This window comes from Sardina pilchardus, chromosome 20, assembly GCF_963854185.1.
Source record: "Sardina pilchardus chromosome 20, fSarPil1.1, whole genome shotgun sequence".
Lineage (NCBI taxonomy): Eukaryota > Metazoa > Chordata > Actinopteri > Clupeiformes > Clupeidae > Sardina > Sardina pilchardus.
This window is the reverse complement of record NC_085013.1, coordinates 14228472-14256367: the sequence shown is the minus strand read 5'-3', so window position 1 is coordinate 14256367 and position 27896 is coordinate 14228472. Positions and strand designations below refer to the sequence as shown.

Below are 27896 nucleotides of genomic sequence, written 5' to 3'. Positions count from 1 at the left end.
CGGGGCGCTGCGGGGGGAGGGCCGGCAGCCTGGCTGGACATTCCTTCATCTGAGGGGGTCAGAGCACAACACCGCTTCTGTTCAGCCCTGCAGGAATGGCTGAAAGTGGGCCCTTGCATATTCCATAAGAGGACCCTAGTGGGCCCGTGCACGGCCCATAAGAGGACCCTTAGTCCAGGGAGACTGATTTGGAGGAGATAGAGCTTTTTAAAGGGTCATCTGAGGATGCCTTCCCCTGTGACGCTTTAGCATAGTAGACATATCAGAAAGCTTGTTATGGCTGGTCTCCTGTGTGTCCCGCTACAAACCACAGCGAATGATTCACAGAGTCATGAGTCACTCCTAAAACAGCAGACATGGCTGCTTTCATCGGGCCCTCTCTCTCTCTCTCTCGCTCTCTCTCGCTCTCTCTCGCTCTCTGAAGCCCAGCAGTTAGTTTTGGAGAGGAGCTGATAACAGGCTTGTTTTTGAGTCTCCGACTCAGTGCCTCTGTTGCCGCGCTGCTCCGGCTGATCAAAATCAGCCCCTCCACGGCCCTGTGCAAAAAGCTCACAAAAGCACACTTCAGACAGGCGGGGGGGGGGGGGGGGGGGGGGCCAAACGCAGCCAGGCAGCAGAGCGGCGCCTGGGCTAAGGAGTGGGGCGAGAGAGTGGCTCTTGAGCTCAAGTGGAGGAGGAGAGAGAGAGAGAAACAGATGAAGGAGGAGAGGAGAAGAGAGATGAAGAGGTGGGGTGGGGTGGGGTGGGGTGTTGTGGTCAGCCACAGCTGCCAGTGATGGCCGACAGAGCCGCAGGTTTTAAAACAGCTCCAGAGGGACGCCCGATTAGAAAATAGCAAACACACGGCCCAAGTTTCAACAACGTGCTTGGTGCGATTTCTGAGGACAGAGCACTGTGGGTGATAGAGGCTCCCATTAACAGCATGACTGATGCCATCTGTAGTCTTATGAGAAATGAGAAGATGGCTTAGCTGGGGCTCATCTAAAAAGACTGTATGGATTCTGCCAGACATATGCTGCATTAATAATGACTGACTATTAATCACCACAGAAGAGAAGAGAAGTTTCTCTCCTGGCACTGGAGTGGCAAGAAACCCACAGAGACTAAATGTATAGGAGCCAAAGAACTAGCCAGCAGGCCTTACAGTAAACACAGATATTTTAAGTCTGTTAACACAAACATTAAAAATCAAGCCACTATAGCAATTCATTATACAGTAATTATAATATTCTCCATAGTAACCCATTGAATCAGTAGATGGTAGAGGTTTTCTGTTCTGTTCAAAGTACACATGCAAAGTACTGTACATCAATATTATCAACTGTAAAAACTAGTTATATCTAGGAATAATAGTGCTTAAGCACACATACAGTACATGCCTGCCCAAAACAGACCACACCATCAACACGCACCTTTCTGTCCAGCATCTAGAGCGGGAGTAGCAGCAGCAGCAGCAGCGTCCTCTGGGGGTGGAGGTAAGTCAGTCTCTGGGGCAGGTGCGTTAGGGGGTGGAGGCTCTTCCTGGCGAGGTGGGGGTAACGGAGCCTCCAAAGCAGCAGATGAGGGGGCAGGGGTGGCGGGGTTAGTGGTTACGGTGCTGAGGGCCTCACAGCCCTCTTCAGGGGGTGGAGGAGGGAAACCTGCATCTGTGGTGGTGTTGGGTGGGGCCTGGCTGGCCTCAGGCGTGGGGTTGGGAGCTGCAGCCCCAGGGGGAGGAGGGCACTCACCTCCCAGCATGCCCTGCCCCGTGTAGTCTGGGGCAGGAGGGGCAGGAGGAGGCCGGTCGGCCTCCGGGATGTCGTCGCCGCTGTCCTCAAAGTCAAACTGCTCACCCTCGTCTTCGTCGTCTAACGCCATGCCCTCCGCTAACACTGACAAGGAGACAGGAGAGAGGAAGAGTGAGGAGTGCAGATAAGAGTGAGGCTGTATAACATTTAGTGACAGGAAATTTAGAGTACAAACTTGGCAAACCTGCCATCCTCCCTGACAGAGATGGCATGGAATGTCAGCAAGTTTAAACTTAGGCCCAAACTCGCCCTACCTTGAGATGAGTAACACAAAAAACCCAGGACAAAGCATCTTTTAACCCAGAAGTGGCTCTATATTTATGGCTGCCTGAACTGCGCTAACTGACCCCTGTTACTCTTCAAAGACCTTCACTTATTTATGGCTTCGGTTGTGTTGAGGACCCCTCCAGCAAGTATAGACTGAATGACTTCTAACAACACAAGGTCTGTTATTATCTATCCGAAAGGGTTGAAGTTTTGCACCCTGACCTTGAGTGAAAAGGAAATGTGTATAAATATAATAAAACACATAATTAAATTCAGTGTACACACACTGTTGTTGAGGATGTATTTTTACAGGATGCGAACATGGGGGATTTCCAACAACACCAGAGTTCAGACGACTTTTAGAGACAAACATTCGTTTGAATTCAGTTGAGGCAACGTAACGAGAACACGAGGAACACGGCCACTCAACTGGGGAACAGATGAAAGAGAGAGGCTCAGGAAAAGGAGGAAATGCAATCAGGGAGACAGGAAGCCCATTCCTCGCACCTCCCTGTGACCAGGAACACGCCACATTGTGCCATGATGCTCTCCGTCCCCCACAGCTCCCCGTGCCTACTGTTCAGCCAGATAACCTCTCCGCTGGGTCAGACATGCATCTGACAGATGCTACTACTCATCTTACCACAGGCCACAAAGAACAACACTCCGTTCAACAGACATTTATGAGCAATTTCCAGTCAGGACAGTCAAATATGTTACCATTTTAACATGTGTTTGCATAAGAACACATTTTACTCAAAAATGAGACAAAGCGAGGAAAGTTTATCCCTGCACGATAGTTATTCCATCACAAGATAACGATTACATTAAGAACTCGACAAACTGTGTTAATGCTGTACCACTCCGCCAATCAAACATCAACACATGGACAAAGATCTAAGTTGTGGAGATCTATAAAAACAAGTTTGTCCAGTAGAGGTATTGATAGTGAGCTGAAAAGGCTGTGAAACTGGAGATACAGGAGGGTGGGAGCAGGCGAGCAGAAGGCCACAAAGGAGCAGGGCCTCCTGCAACCCCGGGACACACTCAGGCCTGTGAGATCACTCCCATGAAAAGTGCTAAAGGAATGCGCCGCGCTCCGCTCCCTCTCCCCGCCCTTCTCCTCCAGTTCCCCCTGCTCCCGCTGCACTGCTCCCCTACAACAAGGCCTGTTTTGGGGGGTGGAGGGGGTGGAAGTGCTGGGGTGCGGGGGGGGACCGTGGCTCAGGAAGCACCATGCTTCCAGCCGCGCCGGGTGTTATCTCCTTAAGTCAACAAAGCTTAGTGCCGGGGCTGGCACATCTCTGCCCTCTGGAATACCGCGGATTCCAAGCGCTGGCGAAACAACGGCGTTCCTGGCAGCCTTCGGGCCACTAGGGCCCAATATCCTGACCATTAGGATCACAAACAAGCGAATATTCCATGTTTGGGGCAAGGGGGGGGGGCAGTCTAATTTCCTGCTGCTGTGAGTCACTTATTTCCACGTGGCCCTGAGAGTCATGGTGGGATCATGCAATGTTGACCTGTAATACAATCTGCTCCAATAAAATCTGTCACAACAGAAATATACAGCACACTCAGGGGAACAGAATACAGGAAGAAAGGGTTCCTTTACCAAATCCTATTGTCCTTCATGCAATTGCGAAACCTGCACATGGAATCTTTAGCTTGAAGACAAACGTAGGACTAGTTAATGGGAGACAAAAACGCCATTCAAAACATCCCAACATCTGGACGGTAGCTTGATCCAAGCACAAAGGCCGTGTCAGACATTGTGCATGTCACCTCTTGTGCAAAGTCTTTTCATGTGCTTCCCCCTCAAGGCTCTGCTGCCGGGTGCCCCTCTCCAGCTGACCATCTCAGCCCACTGCACTAGCCCTGCCCCTCATAGCTCACCACTATCTGTCCAGCACATCGCCGCCACCAGACTCAGGATGCACCTCAGCAATGTGACCCCTTTAAATCAGCTGCACTGACACTTTGTGGTGGGTGGGGTGGGGTGGGGTGTGGGTGGGGTGTGGGTGGAGGTTCTCCCCAGGCTCTCATACCCACAGCCCAGCCCTGTGCAGGAGTCTCCAGCCTGAGCCTTCTCATGAGCAAAAACAGCTCTCTGACAGACTTGCTGCGGAGAGGAACAGAAAAGAGAATCATCCCCCCCAAAGAAATGGACGCAGCGAGGCGCAGGAGTGGAGAGCGAGATAAAAAGAAGAGCGAGAGCGGCAACGCTGGCAGAGACAAAGAGCAGCGAACGAGGAGCGAGACGGGAACCTAAATAAAGAGACGTGGCCAATCTGCACGCTGGAGAGCCTGGAGAGCCCAGAAGGAGGTTATCAGCTCCTATCTGCTCTAATGAAGGGCTGGGAGGAGAGATAAGCCACACGCTCACACAAGACCAGAGAGGGAGAGAGGGAGAGAGGGAGAGAGGGAGAGAGGGAGAGAGAGGGAGAGAGAGGGAGAGAGAGGGAGAGAGAGGGAGAGAGAGGGAGAGAGAGGGAGAGAGTCTTTCCACTGAGTCTCGTCACAGCAGGAGGAGCGCTGATTAGAGAGCTGAATATGCACCACACATTCCCCAGAAAGCCTGAGGCACACACACACAACACACAACACACAACACACAACACACAACACACAACACACAACACACAACACACAACACACAACACACAACACACAACACACAACACACAACACACAACACACAACACACACACACACACACACACACACACACACACACACACACACACACACACACACACACACACACACACACACACACACACACAGGCTTTTGAAACACGGGTGAGGGCATTGATGACAAGACACAAAACATGAAACACACCACAAACCATAACACTGATCCACTGGACAAGTTGTGTTAATCACTCAGTGAATCCAATCCAAACTGAACCCAGCCTATGCAGCGGAGCTACAGATACACACGTGTGGGGCACAGGATCCCTCTCACAATTAGATACATAGTTGCAGTCACGTGCGGGCAAGGTGCCAAGGTGGCAACATGCAGTGGCATTGTTTCTGGCCTGCTGGGGGAGATCTAAACATGCGCCATGTGGACGGACTGGTGAGGTGCAGATGGCAGTGTTAGCCGTAGAGTCCCCTGTGAGAGTGGGATCCCGTATTCAACACACACACACACACACACACACACACACACACACACACACACACACACACACACACAGGGGCTGGATTGTCCCCGGCGGGTGGCCATTGTCGATTCATAACCACAATATAGATTCTGTTCTGCTGGCTCGCTGCTCAGGCAGGCAAATTAGTCACCGGGGTCACTTGGTGCACTGGCATTGCTGTGGCAACAGTGCCCGGCGACAGCCCAGCTGGAGTCCAGGCATGTCTGTGGTTCTCATGCCCCCCCCCCCTTCTGAGTTCCTCTCTTGCGTTAGCTTTCTCTCTGAATCACTAATCTTTCTCAGTGTCAGTGATTCAATCTCTCTTTCCATCTCTCTTGAAGCTTTTCAGTGTCTTCCCTGCGCACTCACTCACTCACTCTCCTTATCAGCCTTATCTGCGCTCCAAAAAAACCCCGTTCCACTTCCACAAGCAACCATTCACTGTCGAGGAATCTGCTCTTCTCATGTCTACTTTTGTCTCCTTCTCTCTCTCTCCCTCCCATTGCTTCTCGCTCTCTCTTTCTCTGTTTACGGTCTCCCTCTCTCCCTCTGTTTCCTTCTCTCCCTCTCTCTCCCTCTTCCTCCCTTCTCTCTCTGGGTGACGCAGCAGCACTGAAGGGAGCTGAAGCTGCGTTGTTCTGGCTCTTGCTCTGCATTTCTTCTCTTCCTCCTCCTCCTCCTCCTCTTCTCTCTCTCTCGTGCTCTCTCTGCTCCCTCGCTCCACATCCCACACGCTCCTCAGTGGCCGGGGAGCGGAATGTGTTTACCCTCGCGTCTCCTCTTCCGTCTCTTCCTCTCTTTCACTTTTGTTTTCCTTAGGCTCCCCATGAACTTCACAAGTGAGTCACACACACACCTTTACACACACACCTTCATTCATGGTCTTACTCAGGTTTCCATGATGTCTCTACATGTACAGTAAAACGAACACAGGTGAGCACACTGGATGATGCCGCACCCCCTCACTTTGCTTAAAGACATGGCGTTTGCAAGCAGAGGCAGGAATAACGCGCAGGCTTTACTGAAATCATGTTCGCCCAAACCTAACAACGTCACCTCTTGTAGGACAAACACCAACATGGGGAATTTTTCAATTGGGGAAAATAAACTATTTTAAGAATCACACTTCATAAAAATGACTCGGGGGAGCAAAAAAAAAATAAATCTCTGTTCATGTCAACAAACTAAGAGAAACGGTGTGAATGCAGAGCAAACAGCTGAGCCTCAGGGCTCAGAGTGGAGGTGTGAGGAGGCCTACTGTCGGGGGGCGGCGGAGGGAAGTCCTCCACGTCCATGCTGCTCAGGGTGCGGGGGACGAGGAGACTGCTTCAGCCTGCGGTCCGCTTCAGGCTCACACACGGTCCTAGAGTGGAGGAGGAGGAGAGAGGAGAGGAGAGGAGGAGAGAGGAGAGAGGAGAGGAGAGGAGTTGAGGGCCACATGTCTCAGCAGTTTGTCTGCAGAAGCAACAGACTCTCACAGCTGTTAACAAACATTGAAAACTCACATTTGTAGCCCATGTTGGTTGCCAAGTCAAACAATGCTCAGTCCTGTAGTTAAACAACGTGGCCAAACTACAGCTGTGAACGGGTGATAAAAGAACACCTGCAATTCCTCTTTTCATTAAACACAAACACGACCGAGACCAACGTAGACCAAAGCTTTTCGTCTGCTTGACTGATGAGCATCACGGCTGTGGCTAATTAGAACACATTTCGAAAACAAAAGCGCAACGAGAAAACAGTCACACCCATGGAATGCTGAGCGAAGCTTTTGTTGCGGTCAGAGACATTGACGGATGAACCAAGAAACATCCCCTTTATGCCCCAACACATGTCATGGGGCCATCAGCTATTGTATTTTCACATCAAGGCGGATGGGGCCTGCACAGCGCCAAGGCGTTATTCACTGCTCAAGACAGGCCAATATGGAGTCCCCAGCCCTTCATATTGCAGTTTCATTACTTTTTAATGACAGCATCCCACATCGGAATGGCACGCTCATTATGGAGTCTGTGGACGGGACACCCTCCGCGCGCTTAACCGCGGTCTCTCCACCGAGTGGCAGTAGCACAATCTGGGGACGGCTTCGCCGCAAGGGCTAATTATTTTCTGAGCCGTCGGGTCCGAGACGCCTCCTCGGTCAGTCATTCAGAAAATCAGAACATGCGAAAGAGTCTCTCTCTCAGAATGCGCTACCTATGTATGCGCCATTAACCTGTGTGAGAGAGAGGCTTATTGATTCAAAGGTCAATGATCAACCTGGTTTGACCAGTAAAAACGCTTTGTGATCAGTCAGGTGGCAACTCATTCATAAACATGAGCTGAGATTTTTGAAAAGAGTCTGAGATTAGAGGCGCTGCTTCAGTAGATCCCAATGAGACATGGGCAAACAGGCTCCCCTGCACCCCCACCCAGCCCCGCATTCCGCACATAAACTCCACATCTTATCCTCGTCCACAAAACTGTGCGTAATCCGTCTAAAATGCTTTGGGAACAACAACACACAATACATGTAGAGGCACGAGGAGGCTCCCTCTGCCTCCATGGGAAAGCTGGATTCTCTGGAGCCCGTTACTGTGCTGTATGGAGGAAGAGATGGGAAATAAATATATAAAACGGAGCATAGGACAAGGAAGAGTTTGTGGGGGCGATGATGTCAGTGCATAGCATAGGAGGCCCTTTGTGGCGAGGGGACGTGTGTTGTGTGCATGAGGCTGAGCGGCCGTCCCGGGGCTGTGCACCGGTCCACGCAGCGGGCAGCGGCGGTCTGCTGGAGAGCTGAGGGACAGCAGGGCCAGGGGAGCGGCCAGGGGAGAGACGAGCCTCTGGCACGTGAAGACGCGCAGCACAATACTGGACGTCTGTCACCGCTGACCCCTATGGCTCACTCCAGTTATCGGAGAGACAGAAGAGTCCACACAGACACAGGCAGCAGCCTGCAATGGGACGATACTCGAACAATGCAAAAGGACAATACGGAAGGAACACGAGAGAGAGAGAGAGAGAGAGAGAAGAGAGACACTGAGCCAAAAGATAATGCCTTATGAGGGCTGAAAGCTTGTTTTGTCTGCTGCCATGCCAAATCTGGGTGGACATAATTGTCTTTGTGGTGCACACCCTGGGTGTAGTGTGGAGTATGGGAGCAGTCAGGCACAGACTAAACACCACATGTCTTTAAAGTGCAGCCAGGCTCCTTCTCTTGTCACGCTCCTGTTCCCATGAATCATTTGGGGAGATTTCTTGTGGGACCTATTACACTGAGCAACCAATGAATTTCTCTTAACTGTTTAGAATTTCTCACTTCTACACCCTTGTTGGTGTATACTGTTGTATATGTGTTCCAGCTGCAGAGGGGGAGGGGGAGGGGGAGGGAGGGGGGGGTTGTTGTAATGACCAAGAGAACACCTGTCAGTCAGACCATAAAGGAGGACATGAAGGACGTCCAGTGTGACTGACAAATGACCCGTCAGCCCACGCCTGTGCTGTTCTGTCCACTTCTGCTGTGGGAGCGGAAGGATGGAGGATGGGAGGGGAGAGGAAACCCAGGAATCAGGTGTTCCTGTGCGTGTGTGTGTGTGTGTGTGTGTGTGTGTGTGTGTGTGTGTGTGTGTGTGTGTGTGTGTCAAAGAGAGAGAGAGGGTGTGTGTGTGGGGGGGGGGGATTTGTATAGAAAATCTGTCAGTGTGTTTACAGTGAGTATAGGATCCATGTTATCTTGGGTGCTAAAAGATGAGGGCTTTGCAAAACATACATCCAAATCAGTGTGCACTGTATCTCACTGGAGTCTCATATTACCACTGAAGAGTTTGGATTATCAAAACTTACAACCAACTGCCAACTGTACTTGTACTGTACTGTACAGCAAATTATGTACACCAATGAAAGAGCTGCTCTGAACGAACACAATCATTTCCCGCATGTCATAGCAAAACCACAACAAGAAGAGATGTTCCCTGAAGAGACACTGTGACGCACTGTAAATGGTTGAGGAAAAAAAAAGCAAGTGAAGTTACTACGGAGGTCACATGACCCAGACCATGCATGTTACACAGATAAAATCTGTGTAAAATCACATGTAAAATCTGATATTTGCCCACACAGTAAATCAGATTGTGAAGCCTAATTTAGCATACTGTACTTGTCAACGTTTTAGTTCATTTTAGTTTTTTCTCTGAGTGGTTAATGGCACCCTTTTCTGTGTTGTGACAAACTCAAAACAAATATTAATTTCTGGTTTACATTTCGTGCAATACACGCACAAACAGAGAAAGAGAGACTATTTTGTAAAACTGAGTAAGAATTTAAATTCTCCACTCTCCTCTTCCCTTGTCTGCGTCTCACCCTCTCTCTCTCTCTCTCTCTCCCTCTCTCCCTCTCTCCCCTGACATTCCTCAGCTCCAGCGCTGTGCTCTGGGGTGGCTGCTGCTCTGACACCACGGGGATGAAAGGAAGCGGCCCAGCCTGATGACAGACTCGGCCAAGCGTGTCATTACACGTCTGCAATGCAGCTCAGCCCCCCTCCTCTCCTCTCTCTCTCTCTCTTCCAGTCTTTCTTTTTCTCTTCCTTTGTCCTTTGCAGGAAACATTCATTTAGAGCTCTCTGCTAATACATTACACTTGTTGCTCCCTATACTCAAAACAGTTGGCGCATGTCGCCAACATAGGCTTCATGAATGCCAGCTGACACAGTTCAGTGTGTGTGTGTGTGTGTGTGTGTGTGTGTGTTACTACACAGTCATGTGACCACACTGACCCAACGGGAGGCCATCCTCTCCGGAGGGAGTCCATGGAACATGTGGAGGGTTTGTTTGTGTGCTGGGTGACATGCTTGACAGGTAGGGGAACTGGTGAGAAGACAGAGCAATGTTAAATGCCCTCACTGACAAATGTAGGTCTGGGTGTGATGTGACAGCACAAACAAAAACCAGGCTGGTACAAGTCTGGGCCTCTCCACACACTCTCTTAGTGAGCAACACTCATCTATGGCTGTCTGTCATGTCAACTAGCCTGCCAACTTGTCTGTCTGCATGTGCTTTCATAGTCAAGTCACTTTACTTGTACAGCTCGTATTTAAAAACAACAGGTGTTTACCCAAAGTGATTTACAGTTGAGGTAGTTCATATTTCTCTCTCTCTCTCTTCCCCTCTCTGCATCTTTCTTTCTTTCTTATTTTCTTTATCTTTCTCTAATACACAGTCTTCCTCTCTGTTACTGTATTTCTGTTTTCCTGTCAACCTCTCCATCTCTCTTTTCTCTCTCTCTCTCTCTTTCTCTCCTTCTCCGTGTTGTTCATTGTTGAGTCGTTGGCACGGCTTGATGCACCTCGGCCAGCCCTACTGTACTCCGACGCTGCATTTCCCCCCAGCAGCACAAGCACAACTATGGGTCCATGTGAATGGAGGGGATGACAAAGGCCTTTAGTGGCGAGGGGGGACAGTGGGAGCGCTGCAGCATACTAAACTCCAGCCCCACACCCTCCCCGACAAAGCCCCGGCTCTCGCTGGCCAGTTCATGGAATGTCGATTCACCTTCTCATTCTTTACGCCTGCTTCCCCGGATGACATGATTTACCTCCCGACTGTTCTCCTCTACTCGTTCTCCTCTCTTTTCAGTCCGTCGAGCTAAATAAGCACCGGTCTTTGTCTGTTTTCAGACGGGCAGAGTCTTCCTGTCTTTCTTTTCACTTGCTCGGAGTCGTCACTCTTTTCTCTGGCTCACGTATTCATGCAGCATATTCTTCCTTCTCTTCTCTCCCCTACTCTTCTGCATTCTCTCCCCTTCCCACTTCCCTCCACTCCCCCTGCATCTCCCGTTCTCCCTCTCCCTCCCTCTTGCTCTCTTGCTCTCTCTCTCCTCTGCTGACAGGGGCCCTGGCTGTGCCAGGCGTAGGACATGTGGAGGAGGAGGAGGAGGAGGATTCGCCCAGACAATGCAGAATGAGCGGCCAGGTCTCGGCCTCCACAAATGGGCTGCCATGGGGCTGAGGGACTCCAGAGCTGTTTTCTGCCAGACACCCACCGCTTAAAGAAACATGGACACACACACACACATAGGCAGGCAAGCAGGCATGACTGAGTGAGCGCCCACAAACAAACACACAAATTCATGAGGGAACAATACATATTCATCTACACAATAGTGTATTTTACACTGACAACAATTCAGTAGCTGTGATGGATGGTCATTGTGTCACTGGGTCCATAATCATTGTCAGATTACTTTCGTTTTTTTTTTTTTTGTATAAGCTTGACTAAGCTCCAGTCCATTGCTCCAGAGTTTCTGTGTTCAAGCTTGTTGGGAGTTATTGTGTGCTATGCACGGGGACACAGCAATCAATTTCAGCTGGAGCGGGGCATTTGACTCCACCAGCTGTAATTATATGGGGTGTGGAAAATGAAACCCGTAGAAATGTCAACCCTCAGGCAAAGGGCATTTCACTAGTTGGGTTGTGTGTGTGTGTGTGTGTGTGTATGTGTGTGTGTGTGTGTGTGTGTGTGTGTGTGTGTGTGTGTGTGTGTGTGTGTGTGTGTGTATGCATGAGGTGTGTGGTTTACAGCACAGACAGCGCTGGAAGGGACACTGAAACCCTGACATGCTCTGAAGTCCACTGCCCCAGGCTATCCTTCACCTATACTCCACTGGCTCTCAAAGGCTTGTAGGATCTTGCATCGAGGGAAGGTGGAAAAGAAAGGTAGTGTTACAAGTCAACATCACTTGTATTCTCCTAGGAATCTCCCCATTCAACTGTGTGCGACCTGAATATTTCTGACTTCTCCCATGAGAAACAGCTATGTCTCGTTTGGAAAGATGGGGGAAGAATGTTTGCAGCTCCAATGGACCCTCCCGACTTCAGCCTTTGATCCATTTGGTTAAATGAGAGACTTATGTTGCACTACATTTACCACAGCTGAACTCAAGTAAGGCTCCCCACCCTCATATTAGCATGTTATGGTACAGCACCCATACATCATAAAGCAATAATGGATTTAAGCACTCAGAATGCTGCTATATGATGGATATATGAATATCTGGGTAGTCTCAAGGCTAACTAAGTTATATGAAGCTACATCTCCACAAATGATACACACGTCTAACATTCCAGTTTAAAACTAGTCAAATACAGACGCTGGGCTGTGAGGTGTGACTCTAACATGGATCTTATGACCAAACACACCAGGAGTTGACAGAGCTCCGCTCTATACAGGCATTCTTGGGGGCTCTTTATGGCCACCTCAGTCATTACCATATGAAGAGAACAAACAGCCCTCTGAATGCCCAAGTCTATTATTTATGCCAAGTGAACTTGGGGAAATTTCAGTTACATTCCAGTGTTTTCTATTTCATGTGTGCTTTTATACTCTTCCAATGCCTTCCTTAAATTTCCCCAATCCCAAGGGGATGAACAAAGTTCACTGAACTCAACTCAAAGTTCCTTTCATTACTGCTCACATGCACCGGGCCTAATTAGGATCCCTTACTATGAGCACAATGATGCACTGCACTCTGACAACAATCCAGCTATGTGAGAAAAAGCAACTGGGGAATGTGACCAAGCTGTTGGCTCATCAACTAATCCAGCTGGGGAAGAGTTATGTGCTGATGTTCACGCATATCTTCTCCAATTCAGTGGCAGTGTGGGGGCGATGGCAGTAATGATTTGCAAACATGAACTTCCAGTCCTTGGAGCGATGGCAAGTATGCCAACCTTCCCAGCGATGCACAATAGCTTTTGGCCAGTGCTCCAGCTACCCCTGTGCCTCGCCTAATCTCCACGTCCCGGGAGACGTTTTTAGCCATGGCACAGTAGCTTTAGCAATTAGCATATTGCAGACCCAGCTGTGACCGAGAGTGAACTGCTATCCAAGAACGTGACATAACATTTTTGGAAACCAGTTGCCTCAAAACCTCATTGGTGTGTTTTGTCAATCAGCCACGCAAAAGGACAGCCCAAGTTCAGTGGGATCAAAACAACAGTGTCCACCATGAGTATTCCATCACAATGACGGATCGCCACAACAACAACTATCCAAGAAGAATTGTGAGGAAGCCAAAAAAGGCCCCCTTGCTTTATTTTTGGAAGCCAGTGTGTTGTGGGTGGAACACAACATCCATGTCCATGCAGGCTGTGAGCGGGCACTCATGATGGGGCACCAACTCCAACACAACCCAACGCAGCCAGGGGCGAGTTGTGGTAAGACTTTCCAGCAACAAAACAAAAGAAACTGCAAATAACCACTTCCTTTCATTTTTAGAAGTCATTACGCTGGGAGGGGGCCTCCTCTTCACAGCCAAGTTGCCCAGCTATTTGCTAAGCAAATCACCGGCAGTGTGCACAACTCTCTCGTCTGGTCCGAGCTCTCTGCAGGCGTGATGTAAAGTGAACTGGACAAGCATGGCGCTAGACAATACAAAAGCAGATCAAAGTGCTCACCGCATCTGGCATATCTTTGAGGCAGTCTAACCCTGAGCACACAGATTCCTGAGAGCAAGACTCAATGAGCCAGGCTACATCGCAACCTGAGCGACTGCATGAAAGCAAGGTTATTCTCATTAAAGAGCGCATTCCAAAGATGCCCAGTCAGGTTCTGTAACAAGTAGGACCATAAATCTGGAGCACGACTAAGTTGACTCATGATAGCTAAATGCAAGAACTTAGATGTGACACAAAATATACACACAACATATCAATTCATTGATTATTCCATAAACTGTCATGCCATTTCTCCAGATAAACAAAGCAATATCAGAGTAAAAAACACTAAACTTATCACCTTTAGCTTTACCTTTATGTCTAACATGAAACTACTTTTCTCTCCTACTGTACATTTCATTGCAATAATGATTTGCTTTGTTGACATTGTCATCAGTATCTTTGCCAAAACTATTCCCTGAATGTTGAACTATTGCCCTACGTTTAGTGACCATGCAAGTATGAATTATTAGTTAACCCTGAACATACAGAGGTATGCAACTTTAGAGGGCACAAAGATGTGCAGCTGTGCAGCTGTGCCCTTGAGAGCAGCACACTTTTAACTTTTAGTTCACTTAGAAAAGTAACCAGTGACCGGATCTAGGCTAGCCTACTGGAAAACTCCATCACTCGGGTACTTTAATGTTTGCACATTAACTGAGTTTGACAGCGCGTTTTGACGGCTGTCATTTCAGCTGATGGGAATGAAATGTACAGTAGCCCTTCGGATACAATAATTATGTTTAATATTAGCAACTATACAACTGTCTAATCGATTTATATATAGGCTTACATGATGCTATAGCAATTCAAAGACAATACATGTCATTGTCATTCAAAAGAAGGCTACATTTATAGCCTCCGTCAGTTACGCGCATCTTAAAGACAAGAAAATTCACGAGATTTGAGCTACTCCATACAGCCAAGAGCCCACTACTCAAAAGTAAACACACGAACAAGGTAGATCATGTACATCAGTTTACTTCTGGAAAAAGCCTGACAAAACCCCATGGGTGGGTTATTCCATTTGGCAACATTGAGATTTAAACTTGGCAGTATGTCCCTCGCCACGTTACATCAATGGAATCTTGCGAGCAAGCTGAACGTGAAAATGGCTCAGACAACAATGTGGACACTCGTTTGTTTGCACGGGGCAAGCAGGAAAGAAAAAAAAAACTCACACTGAAGAAATATGAGGCTCGTTCAACATAACCTACCGGTATCAGGATTTTGCTGCAGATATCCATTAGAAACTTTTGTTAATCAATGAAATCGGAAGTTTGAAAAACAATTGCGAACTTTGAAAGACATGATCAACTCACCATCTCCGAGATACCTTGAATATGCCGTGAACTTGCTAACGCCTTCTATCCTCCAAAAAAAAACAACTGTTACAGGCAATGACTGAATAGGAGAGAGGGCGCATCTGGCGTTATTGCTTCTTTTCCATTTTTTTCTTGGGCCAGTGTTTCCAGCTTTCCCCACTGCAAGCTGATCCATCAACCGCCTCACCTCCTGCTGTATAGTCATTGGTGGAGACAGCTCATGGAGACATGTAATTGGACGAAACGGGCCTCAATCACATTCCTTAAGTTTCTTGCTGCGGATGAAATACATGCGTTCCATTCTGTACCACGTGACGTTGTGAGGTGGCTCTTTGAACAGCTGTGCAACCATGGAAGGGGTATTTGGTGAGAATTTCTTTAAAATGTAATTTCCACAAACATAAACATTTTAAGTAATCTGAACATCTGAAACAAGGTAGAGATTTTTAAAAGAACAACGACAACAACAAAACACAACTAATACAAATGAAGGGAATAAAACAAAAAAAAAGAGTGTATCTGAGTATTTCAGATACTTTTCATTAACTTCACTTTTCAAACCATCTTAGATTTAAAATGTCATGGAAAGCTACTCGTCTGTTTTCCTTTAAAGGTTCTACCACAGATGAACCTGGCAGACAACTGTTTTGTTGATTTTGACAGTCTTATGTGATAAATGGCATGCTTCAGGTGCCCTGTGGTGTTCTCACCCTGGAGCTGATCGGCCCTCCTCTCATCTAACCTCAGTGCAAACTGATGGTTCATTTATTACAATAAAGACTACTACTACATCGAATGCATCACCAGAGTCTGGATTCTCATGTCAAATTCTCTGAAATTTAAACAACTCGCACAAATTACATCCTGGATTCTACAACGAACGCTTTGAGTATTGTAAAAACTCTTAATTTGACTCATCTCAACTCTCAGGACAGAGCCATTCAACATTTAACACAATGTTCTGCTGCCCACTAGTGGATATAAAGCACATTGTCTCTCCATTGGTCATAGACCTCTGAAGTTCCCCTCTAAAAAAGAACCAAAGTTGCAATCTTTACCCATAGAAGGAGATCCGGGTGTTAATTGAAGATAACTACCTATGGCAAGTTAACGCTGGGTAGCAAAAATCTAATTTGAGGCCTACCAGATCTCAAAATCTAATTTCAGGCCTACCAGATCTCAAAATCTAATTTCAGGCCTACTGGATCTCTCAGCTTTTTTGTAGGCAAACTTAAGAGGTCTGCTGCGAATTCCTCATAAAGTGCTTGAGGGCAATCTATGTCACCTCCAGTAACAGTTTGTCTAGTGTTGTGCAAATATGGAGTCAAAGAAGAATCATGGCTAATAAAGTTAGCCTGTCAGGTTTGTTAGTACACAAAATGGGCATCGGATGATTCAACATTCACATATGAGTTCAGATACAAACTAGATGACAAAGGGTGAGTTTTAATAGTTTTGTCAATGTCCAGAAAATTATCCAGTATGCACACTGTATCCATTTTTTGAAGATAAACACAACTTCAATGTTAGTGTGTGTTGCAATGTTGAACAGTTACAACATTTACAGTTACCACAATATAGTAATACAGTTACTTAATTTTACTACACTACAAAAAAATAGTTATCTTCTAGAGCATGTGAGGTGATCTGAATAGAGATAAGGCACACTTAAACAATAAAACCCAAACATAGATGAGAAACAGAAGAAAGCCACAAGGTACAGTCTTGGCATTCTTAGAGACAATCCACTGTGTGTGCACCTGTGTTAGTTTACACTCCCAGATTTAATTAGTAGCCTACCTGGTGTCTGGTGGCATACATATGGGATCTGAAAATAATGGTTGAATGGGGAAGGTTTGGTTGCAGTATTCACAAAGTTGTCTGACATCATTGAGTCACATATTAACACCTGACACAGCCAGACTGGTCCCTTTGTTGCATACTTAACATTAGTTAAGTATGCAACAAAGGGACCAGTCTGGCTGTGTCAGGTGTTAATATGTGACTCAATGATGTCAGACATCTGAACTGTTGTATGTGGCAAATCTTTTTCTTCCCTTGGGGAAAACATGCTCGAAAAGCATAACAAAGAAATCACCTAGGCAAAGCCAGAAATACATGTATGTGAAAAGATTTCTTTTCACCTTTTGAACAATTGAGGTAGTGTAAAACAGACCAACACATATTACTACGTATTATTAGGGCTGATAACACTGTATGGTCATGTAGAAAAACGTAATTTTCTGAGCATATACTTTAGGCTTGGATTGAGGTTTATGTGGGTCATCCATTACATTCGTAATCCAAGGTATTTTCTCTTTTCTCTTTGACTTATTGTTAAAATGAACAGTGAGGGCAGATGGCAATCTTTACAGCACTCACAAGATCCCCACAGCCATGTTACTCTGTTAAGTGTAAATACATGCATGAGATGTTTAACATCCAACAACGACAACAACAACAGCATGAATGTGTTCTAACTGGCCAACATCTCATTTCCCCTTCTGCTGACTCACAATCACACCACTGTTTAAAGTCCAACTGATGTTAACAGTCTTCCTCTTCCTTCAGCTTCTTTCACAAACCCTTGCAAATGAGGCATGAAAACGTAACACTCTCAAATGTAACATATGGAAGATTGTTGACCTATAGGAATCATGAATAGCCAATAGACTGGCAAACTCAAAAATACTAGTAACTTAAAGATCACATGCTAGCAATTTGTAAGACTAGTAGCGTGTTAGTTAAGAGACTAAATAATATTATCCCCTCCAACCCAGCTTTAAAAAAATCTATTTAAAAAAAAATTTAAATATAGCATTGGCAAAATTATAATTTCATTATATATATATATATATATATATAGAATGTCAATGCCAATTTGAAAGCTCAGAAAATGTTAAAGGCATCAGTACCCTTTAAACACTTCCATTAATTATTATGGGCCAATTCTTGAGTGACTATGTATGAAGTCCATGACCACTGTTAAGACGAGAATATTTTAAGAGTATCAGTCCTCCAACTCCATTCAATAATTCTCAAGCCAAATCCAATCCAAAGAGTCAGTAGGAATAGAAATGCTTGTGGCCAATGTGTGGCCTTATCTGAAAGCTTTGCTTGTTCTTCCTCTACATCCCTAACGCATGATACTGATACTGATACTCCTTCAGCTTGCGTGCTGCTTGGGCCTTTCCTTGGAGGGCCCATTCTCAGGGGCCGGCTTGTTGGCGAAGTTCCAGTCCACAGGGTTGAGCAGCTGCATGGTCTTTTTGTGGGTCCAGATGGGGTTGATGACGACGGTGAGCAGCGCCAGGCCCGTGAAGAAGAGCAGCCGCTGGGGCAGGGCCACGTACGTGTTGAGCTCCCCCCAGTGGCTCCAGCTCACCCAGCACATGTAGTAGGTGAGCACCATGCGGCAGTGGAACATGTGGATCATAACCCACTGGTTGGCCTTCCAGAATAAGGTGCGTGCCCAACCAGCCTGAATGATAAGATAAGATAAGATAAGATAAGACGTTACACAGGAAATTTACTTGTCACAACAGCCCAAAAGAGAGAGAGAGTGAGAGCTAGAGCAAGAGCGCGAGAGAGAGAGAGAGAGAGAGAGAGAGATTTAAGAGAACATGATAAGTTAGGCCTTCCACACTGACTGTTACACACACTTGAATGGCTTAAGCACATCATCTCTATGTCTGAGACAGACTACAGTCGAAGTCAGCTGCAACAGTGAGTAATTGCAGAAAAATGTGCTGAATGTAGGCTATTTGCAACACTAGTCACACAGAAAATTGCGAGTTTTCAAAATTAGCCATGAAACTTAGAGTCACTTCCTCCTATCACAAGCTGAGCTATAACCAGAATTTCCTCTTTTAAAAAAGAGGAATCTATTGCAGTTATAAAAGAAAGTGACAAAGGTGATGGGGTGAATCAGCTCAGATTTATAGGCATGTATTTTAGGAAAGCAAGAGCATGCAGCACATCTTACTACTACTACTACTACTTAGTCATTTAGCTGACGCTTTTCTCCAAAGAGAGGGAACAATTAAGGTATATTGCAATAGGTGCTACTCGCAGAGAATAAAGTGCTAATTCATGCGTTATGTTAAGTTAAGAAGGTTCAGAAGAAGGTTGTGGTAAGTGCTAGATTAAGTGTGCCCAGTTAGTAGTGCAAGGGGAGGAGGTGTTCTACCTTGAGAAGCATCCAGGAGATACAGGTGAAGGGTGTGCTCATCTCCAGCAGCAGGGTGACCATGGGCAGGAAGTGGCCCAGTGAATCCCACACCACGGCCCCAGCAAACCCTGACAGGGCGAAGAAGTGGTGCAATGCCAGCGGTGCATCGAAGTTGCCAAAGGCCACACTGGAGGCGTGCAGAGCCACGTTCTCAAACAGGAAGAAGCCAGTCGCCGTCAGCACGTTGAACCAGGACCAGTCCTCCTGCCCGCGCACCTTGTCTTGAAACAAAGCCGAGTCCTCCGTCAAGGTGCGCAGTCCCGCAACTGTGCTCTGGAGCCCAAATGCTGCCCTTGTGGCGGCCAAGTTCCAGAAGACCTTCTCTTTGGCGGGCAGTGAGCGATAGGTTGAGCAGAGAGCCGCCGACAGGAGATGACACACAAGGAAGACAGCGGAGTAGAAACAAAACCCAAGACCGATGACCTGCAGACGCAGGTTCCAGTTGAAGTAGTCCATGCTCACAGAGAGGCTGGGCAGGTCTGGCTGGGAGGTCATGGTGTAGGCTTGCTTTTACTCTCAGAAGCTTGGGTGATTGACTAAAATGCGTTTAACCTATTACAGTCCATCCTGAAAGACACATCCAAATTAATTTACAAAGCTTAACAAGAGTGATGGCAAAAAGAGGAACATGATATGGCAACATAGGCCTATATTAGACGCAATTATAGAAAAACAAGTATATTCAGTTAATCACCTTTAGTGTTGATGATCAGCAGTGACACTTGGGCTACACTGGATGCGTTACGTTACGTCGCGTTCTAGAAGCGTATTGTTACTTATCGACTGGCTACACTGGCTGCGTACGTTCAGCGATAAGTCAAGAGCAGGAAGTGTGTTTTGGATTTGCCGTTTTTCAGCTCATTGCACCGGCTTTCCACTGATTCATAGTTTACATAGCCTACACAATAAATACAACCAGGGTGAGGGGCCTACACCTCTACCTCTGCTGAATGAATTTCATCCTCGGGGGACTTGTCAATTATTTCAAAACAATTGAAATAACAGGCAGGTTGTGACAGAGCTTACAAAGGGGCGTCTGCAGGAATGAATGCTATGGTACGCACACCAATCCACATGCAATAATACAACAAAAACGTCTAACAGTGATCTACTCATTTGGACAACGTTACACTAAGTTACTGCTAAGTTACATTTAGTTTTGTTCTAGCGTAGCCTACCGTTAACGTCTGGTTTTAAACAGTTGTAATGCTAACGTTCCGACAAGCACACAAATTGTCTACCTTATTGCCCATCTGGAATAACTCCTCCAGCCAATTGCTGCCTCCATTTTCCATTCTCTCTCTTTTCGTTGCTTAAAAGAACTTGCGATATCCATGATGACTATTGAGTTAGTGATTTAAGGTTCACATTGTGTGCTGATAACCATAGATAGCCGAGTAAAAGAAAACAACAAGCAGCCTAGTTGCGCACCTGCGTGCGTAATCTCTCCTGCTCAAACAAAATATGTGCGCGTGGATATAGTAGCTCTGCATTAAGCTAATTTTGATAACATGTTGACTAACTTCATATGGAAAATTGTAAATAGCCTGATGGCATGCAGCTAATGGGATAGGCCTACTAGACATAGCTGGGAAGTCATGGTAGGCCAATTTGATGTGAATACACACGCACAAGGGTAATTTTCTCTCCTTGATGAGTAGTCTCATGGTACGCACAGTGCGTATACGGTCGTACGCCTGCAGGCGCCACTTATCTTACACATAAAGCTTACATTGCTGGCACTAACTTTCACCTGAACCGAACTGTCGGCAGTCTCAGCATTAGCGAGCATCCCCATGCACGTATGGTAGGCATAGCCTATGTGCTGCGCCGAACCACTTAAGCGGGCCATCAGACGAAGACGAGCGCATTGTGTTTGTTAGGGATGACAAACTTGTCAGAATTAAAATAATAAAAAAAAAACTCTTCCTGCTGACGTCTCAGACATAGCCTTTGCTTCTGAGAGTTTCGAGAATAGGCCTATAATGCCACGGAGTCCAAGGAGACAATCTCCGCAAAGTGGGGAGAACTGGGACGATGAAACACTTTTTATTTAAGCCTAAACGTAATTTAGCCTACAAAGATATCGTAGGGTAGGGTACAACACCAAAAGTGAATATTTTGTCACTAGCAACCTACATCTGTCCTCCGTCAAATACAGTTGCATTTACAGCTCTGAACAAAACCGTTCTTGAGTTATAGGCTAGGGCTATTTGAGAAGTCCAACGTGCGTTTTGTTTCATTTTCCCATGGTAGCAAATGAAACAGCATGGGGGACGAATAACTTAGCCTAGCCTACAGTTTCACAAAGCTATGTAAACTTCCCACAACTTCAATATTTGACATCATGAATGGTACTTCAAATATGTGTTATTGTGGATAGATTGCTGCTGGGCTATTGCCTACGTCTAGGGTCATGTCTGTTAACAACTCATTGCCGTCGGTGAAGCGCGGCTATCTACCTGTTAATTGCATTTGGCTGAGCAACGGAGGTTAATAGGCCTATACTCTGTTTTGTCCAAATTAGGCTATGTCTGTCTATCGCTCCCCATGTCAACAGCAGACTACCAACATAGTGCCATAAATCAAATCCTCTGATGAGTAAAACAGAATGAACGTGTCCACTAAATAATCTGTTAACGTGCGCTTGTTCCCTGCTCAGAGTTTCGCAGAGATGTGGATAAAAGAAGGCCACACAAAGTCCGACATCAAAGTAAGCTGTTTAGCCTACTTAGTCCAATAAGCGGAATTATTTTGACATGATGTGATAGTAATCGATTAGGTTTTATGGTACATTTTACTGTCCGTTAGCCCTAATTCCTCTGCCCTGTTCGCGTGATCCTCATTAGTGGGTCGACTGAAACATTTAGGCTATCTCCCACATCGCAGGTGTGGCCATCGCAGACAATTAAATGGTTCATGTCCTTACATTAACTATGAATGTTCAACTTTTCGAAGTGTTGTAGGACCTGTTAACGCTAAAGAATTAGGCCTGTTGATAGTTTTTTTTTTTTTTTTTTTTTTTAAAAAAACATCCCCCCTCTGTTATTTTTTTTTTTTTTTGACAAATCGCACCCCATCAATACAATACACAAATCCTCTTCAGATAGGCCTAGTGTTTCTATACAATGACTGCGCATAGGCTCCTTACGTCAAAAGAAAAAAAATAGAAGACAAGTCTATTTCTACGGCTTCGATGCGGCATGACTTAGCGCTGCCGCAACTGGTGTAGCCAGTTCCATTGATTATAGTGGAATCTAATTGTTGCGTCAGATGTGGCTTTGACTTAACCAGACTTAACGTAACGTAACGCAGCCGTAACGTATCCGGTGTAGCCTAATTCTGATATAGATAAGAGTGAAAAGGGGAGACAGCCAAGAGATTCCTAACTTGACCTGCCTTGTCATGTGGTTCATAGCTTAGCCTATGCCGATCATTCAAAATAATACAATTAGCCAAAGCTTCTTACAGCGTTTAATTACAAATATGCATCATGTGACTGATAGGCTACTATGGTGAAGTGACACCACCAGGACTTAATTAAAATAGATCTCGAGGCGCTGAAATTATTAACTTCGCAACAATGTAACTTATTGCAAAGTAGGCTTGAATTGAACAATATTAGCTAAGAAAATGTAATAAAACATTTTGGCTATATTCCCAACAAATAAGAAAACCCATGACTCATATCGCAGCATTTAATGCGAACGCTTCAGCAAAACAATGTTTCATTATGTGATGCAACAACGTAGCCTAGCCTAAACAACTACGCAGAAGACAACGCGAACTATCTGTCTGTTCGACATTTTCTTTCAGTCTGTGATGCAGCGACAAGCTACAACACAGTTCTCAGACATTCTATGGAAATGGAAAGCATGCGTTACCCACTTTATGAGGACACCTCTGAAGATAAGGGTCCGCCTTCGATCGCATTCCTTGAAGAGTAGGCTAGCTGGGATACAGTCTGGTTTGTTATCATATGACTTCAATTTTGATCACGTGGGATAGCATTTGAGGAAATCCCGCCTCCTTTCTGAATACTCTGCATACCATTGGTTTGCAGCGTATCGGCAGGTTTGCAATTGGGCGCGGCGTTGTGACATGAAGAAAGAATCGTGTCACACACACACACACACACACACACACACACACACACACACACACACACACACACACACACACACACACGAAATAGCCTAGAGAGAGAGGGAGAGAATGAATGAATGAATTAATGAATGAATGAATGGAAGGCAAACTTGAGGAAAGCAGTAGAAAATGATGTGTCCAAATGATGTGATAAATGGGTTAAATAAGAACTCAAATCTGAATCTTTTTTATTTTTTTCTTCCAAAAATTTAATTGCAGAAGTATTTACAACATATGACCCCAGCAATAAGTAACCAAACATAACTAAGAGGCCAACTTATGGAAATAAGTCCAACAAATATATCAAGAGGCTAAATCATGAAAAGAGGGACAACCAAAATACTTACAAGTTATTGTCTAGTGAGCAGCATGGCATAGTCCAAATGAAAGAAAAGCCAGGTTGTAAACAGAAATAAATAGATAAATATGTTTGTGCAATAAATAGATAAAAGAAATCTGAATCAACAAATGACATTCAGTAATGTAGTACAAAAAAAGCAACAAAGCAACAAATCATACATTCAATATCATTATCTTGCATGCCATCATAACAGCTTATCAAAACAACCCGAACAAGAAGTAAAATCAACAAAACCATGAGGAAGAGCAGAAAATTGTTCTGTTCAAATGAAGCAGATATCTATATATTTATTTATATATATTTCTGTACAAATAATGAATATTTGGTATTATATTCATCCTTTAATATTGATATGATATATATTTATATTTTTATATAATAATTGAAAATAGGTTTAGCTAAACAACTACATTTTATTTAGGTATCTTTTTTCCTCTAATTTCACATTCCAAGATCTGAGTGGTGTTATAATTCTATCCGAATGAGAGCTGATGATTTCTCCACATTATGTCAAACATGTACGTTCTCTCTCTCTTTCTCTCTCTCTCTCTCTCTCTCTCTCTCTCCTCATTTTGGGGGTTTAAGGGTTTGAAGGATCAACAGAAATAATCAGGAAACAGAAGTGTTTCTAATCTAGATGTGTCACTTTTAGCACCATATGCAATTCACACTGCATGTCTACCCAGGTGTAAAAATGACTACGAACATTACATGGTCTTCTCAAGAGGAGGAGTGTGCCATAATGTGTCAACCAAGTTTTAAAAATAAATACCTATATGCTGAAGTCCTATCAATTTACTTTTTGCAACATACAGTATGACAATAAGAAGTGGTCACCTGGTCTAACACTGTTGCAGTATTCCTCCATGCCCCCACCCAATTCCACATGTTTGTTTGTTATGCTGTTCCAGAGAGCTATGTCTCTATTGTATGGGTGGTGTGCTATGTCTCACACACATACCTTGAACACGTACATCTTGAAACAGAGTGGTACATTATCTGAATGAGCTCACTGGAGAGGCTGTTCATGTCCTGCCAGGGTCACTCTGCCACAGCCAGTCACATAACAGATTGCCACGGCTCATTTTCAAGATGAAACCAGTTACCACACAATTGAAAACATGTAGGCTAAACAAGCACAGGGGGAGCTAACGGAACATTCTGGAAATGCGTACTTGACATTACACAAGGAATAGGTAATAATGATGTTATTGTATGTAATGATTAAATGGATGAACATTACTACATGTAAAGGAAGAGCACTGAATGGGAAGAACGATGGCTCTATGCTGGACTGCTGACAGCCGTCTAACTACCCTACCCGACAGCTGTCTTACTACCCTACCATTATACACTTCCCTAAAATCAAGGGTGGATGTTATACAACTTGCTCAGAATAGCACTCATATAGGCCTATCTAATGCACATGTTCATATCTTACATTGAAATCCTTCAGTTGTCTAGAATAAACACAATGAAATAATCTCCAGTGGGAAAGATTTCTATCTATCCTTCCAGTTGCATTCCCTGTCTTAGTAACATTGCAAACATCTGAAGTTGTGGCACTGTGTATGTAAACTATCAGTACAGTATTTTACTCTGTCAAGCACAGATGCAAAGCAATAAACAATTTCATGAAAGTGCTCAATTCAATAAAAATCTGTGCCGAAGACATATCAAAGGTCAACCCCACACAATATAATTTCCCATCTACCCTTCTTTTAACCATTTACAAAACACATGATGAGGAATGAAGGAAGCTGATTATCTTTTTAGACAAACATGAGGAGACACACAGGAGGTAACTTGATTTGGCATCTACACCTCATTTTGCATATAAGGACACAGACTTCAGTCATACACATATAGCTTGACGTCAAACTGCAACCTTAAACAGCTTTACAAACTCTAAACTCCAGACTGAAAGTGCACAACTCTCAAAAACAACGCAGCTGACTCCCTCTAAACCAATACGCTTGTCTACAACAACAGTCAAATTGAATGCCCAGATGCCCACTTACAAATCCATAACCCAAACCCTCTCTGTATATGTCATATACGTTAAAAAGACTCCTGGGATAGGGTGAGGGGCCTTAATCAGGGCTGAAAAAACAGACGTAGTTATGGCGCTAGACAAGGTGGATAATTATTCTTTCTCCCGAGGAGTCTCATGGCCCATTTTTTTATCAGCATATGCAAAACACACAAGCTAATGCCTAGCTAATATACTGCTGGCACACACTGTAAACTGGGCTCTGATACTGCATATTCAGATAACGACACACTGCATTACCACTATACATTGGCACAGGAAAAAAAGTACAACACATTGTGTAGAGAAGCTTTTCCAAACGTCATTCAGATGTGTTATTGCCTCCAATGGGTCAAATGCTGTTAGCGATGATGATTCTCCAGAAGCAGGCCTCATTTCTCATGAGAAACATAAGAGACCTTGAACAGCGGCCAGCAGTGGCCTTGATGTTGGTTTGTTTACCTGGGGAACAGACTGCACAACAATGGCTGCATTTTGTGGCTGATATATCTCATGTAACGCCAAGACACTTGAAGAAACTGCATTGGAACCTAAGCTTGGCAGAGGCCTAATATAAAATGAATGGTGAGATTATCATTGATCCTTGTGATCACTGATGTTTTGTTCTAGCTTCCACCCATGAACGTCCTTATGTAGGCCTATGTCTCATTGCATTTATTATCACCAATATCCAATCAGGACTACACTACAAACAGATGACTCAGTCCAATTCTCATGACTGGAGTCTCTGCATATCTTCACATTACATAACTTATATTAGCATAAATATAAAATAATCTATGACATAAATATCTGCAGTGAAACAGCAGAGGATTACTTCCGTTTCTTGATGTTGAGAATAAGGCACATGGAGTGGTGTTCCGTCATTGCTATTCGTATGAAAAAGCACACGGGAGGGGAGAATGAGACGAGAGAGGACGAGGGACACCTGGATTGTCTGATTTATAGATCATCAGTACTTTGATCTCGGCTAATCAATCAAACGCTCGTGACTGCGGCGGAGGCCTCCGTGCCTGATGTGGCTGCACAGGGAGGCGCTCGTTCATTTGACGGCCGACCGAGGAGGCCCAAAGGTTCCAAACCCGCGGCTCAGCATTAGACTCGGAAAGACTATGATAAATTGCGTTTCTGAGTGGGCGGCAATTGGTTTTTCAAGCTCGTTTAAAATCAAAGGGCAGGTAATGGATTCTGCGGGTCTTAAACAAATCAGACGGTTTCTTTTCTCACTGCGTGCGTCCCACCGGAGGGCACCACGTGTCTGTGACTTTGATTTTGCGCTGATAAAGTTGATCTCTCAAACTAAAGAGACTATTCTTGCGAGTTTGAAAAAGAAAAAAAAATAAATAAAGGGGGGGGGGGGGGGAAGAAAAGCTGCAGCCCTTTTGTGGCTAAAAGCAGACTGACTTCAAGGGCAGGACTGAAGGAGACTTTTCATCCACATACTGGAGTCACAGCCTCTTAGCTATGGAATACAAATGCCCGCCGCACGCCACTGAATGCAAAGGCCTAAGCCATCCCTGGGCAGCGATGTGTCACTTTAGGTTCTCATGGAAACGACTGCAGAGAATCACACATGGGCACTGCCCGCATTTCTGTCCACTCACTAAAATGGCAAGTCGTGTCATTCAGACAGATCTAAAGGGAGGAAAAGTTCTCTCAGCAACATCAAAGGACCTGTCCAACATACCCTCACACCACACAGTCTGAGATGAGACTTCAAATATGAAAGTAGAGGGCTTCTAGGACTTCCTAGAAAGACCTGCACTATGAGGTATATTCATTTGGAAATGAAACAATGTCAATCAAATAAGAATGTAAACAAGACTTTCCAGACAAAAGGATGATACTGATCTGTATTTTTTTTTATCTGACAACTGCTTTAGTTCTCATAAATGCATGAAGTGTCTATCAAGATCTAAAGTCAATTTGCATACTAAACCAAATGCCAGTATCACATCATATGGCTCAAACCCCTGCTCTGGAACCCACAATATCTGACTCCAAATAAGCTCTCAAACATGAACACAGACCTTGAGTTTGTAATGACTACAAACTACTGCAGTATAAGACAAGCAATATACCACACAGCCTCAAAACACCCAGAAGC

The 27896-nt window shown here is 45.2% G+C and overlaps 2 protein-coding genes across 4 annotated transcripts in view; both read right to left on the bottom strand.

Moving 5' to 3' along the window:
* arhgef10 (Rho guanine nucleotide exchange factor (GEF) 10) overlaps window positions 1-15150 on the bottom strand; it is a 57325-nt gene extending 42175 nt beyond the window's left edge. For 2 of the 3 annotated variants that reach the window (XM_062522889.1, XM_062522890.1), the window contains exons 1-4: window positions 14996-15150; window positions 6462-6566; window positions 1413-1871; window positions 1-49 (exon numbers count right to left, since the gene is read on the bottom strand). The exon at window positions 1-49 is cut by the window's left edge and continues 290 nt beyond it. In XM_062522889.1, the coding sequence (XP_062378873.1) occupies window positions 1-49; window positions 1413-1871; window positions 6462-6498 (545 nt within the window). In that variant the 5' untranslated portion in view covers window positions 6499-6566; window positions 14996-15150. The remainder of the gene's footprint in view (window positions 50-1412; window positions 1872-6461; window positions 6567-14995) is intronic. The other variant, XM_062522891.1, reaches the window with a different exon arrangement.
* Window positions 15151-16951: 1801 nt separating this feature from the next.
* cln8 (CLN8 transmembrane ER and ERGIC protein) lies at window positions 16952-23208 on the bottom strand. Its single transcript, XM_062523315.1, has 3 exons — window positions 23118-23208; window positions 19188-19796; window positions 16952-18479 (listed from the first exon to the last, which is right to left on the bottom strand). Exons 2-3 carry the CDS (start codon window positions 19722-19724, stop codon window positions 18165-18167), a joined length of 852 nt encoding a protein of 283 aa, XP_062379299.1. The 5' UTR covers window positions 19725-19796; window positions 23118-23208; the 3' UTR covers window positions 16952-18164.
* Between the last annotated feature and the right edge of the window lie 4688 nt (window positions 23209-27896).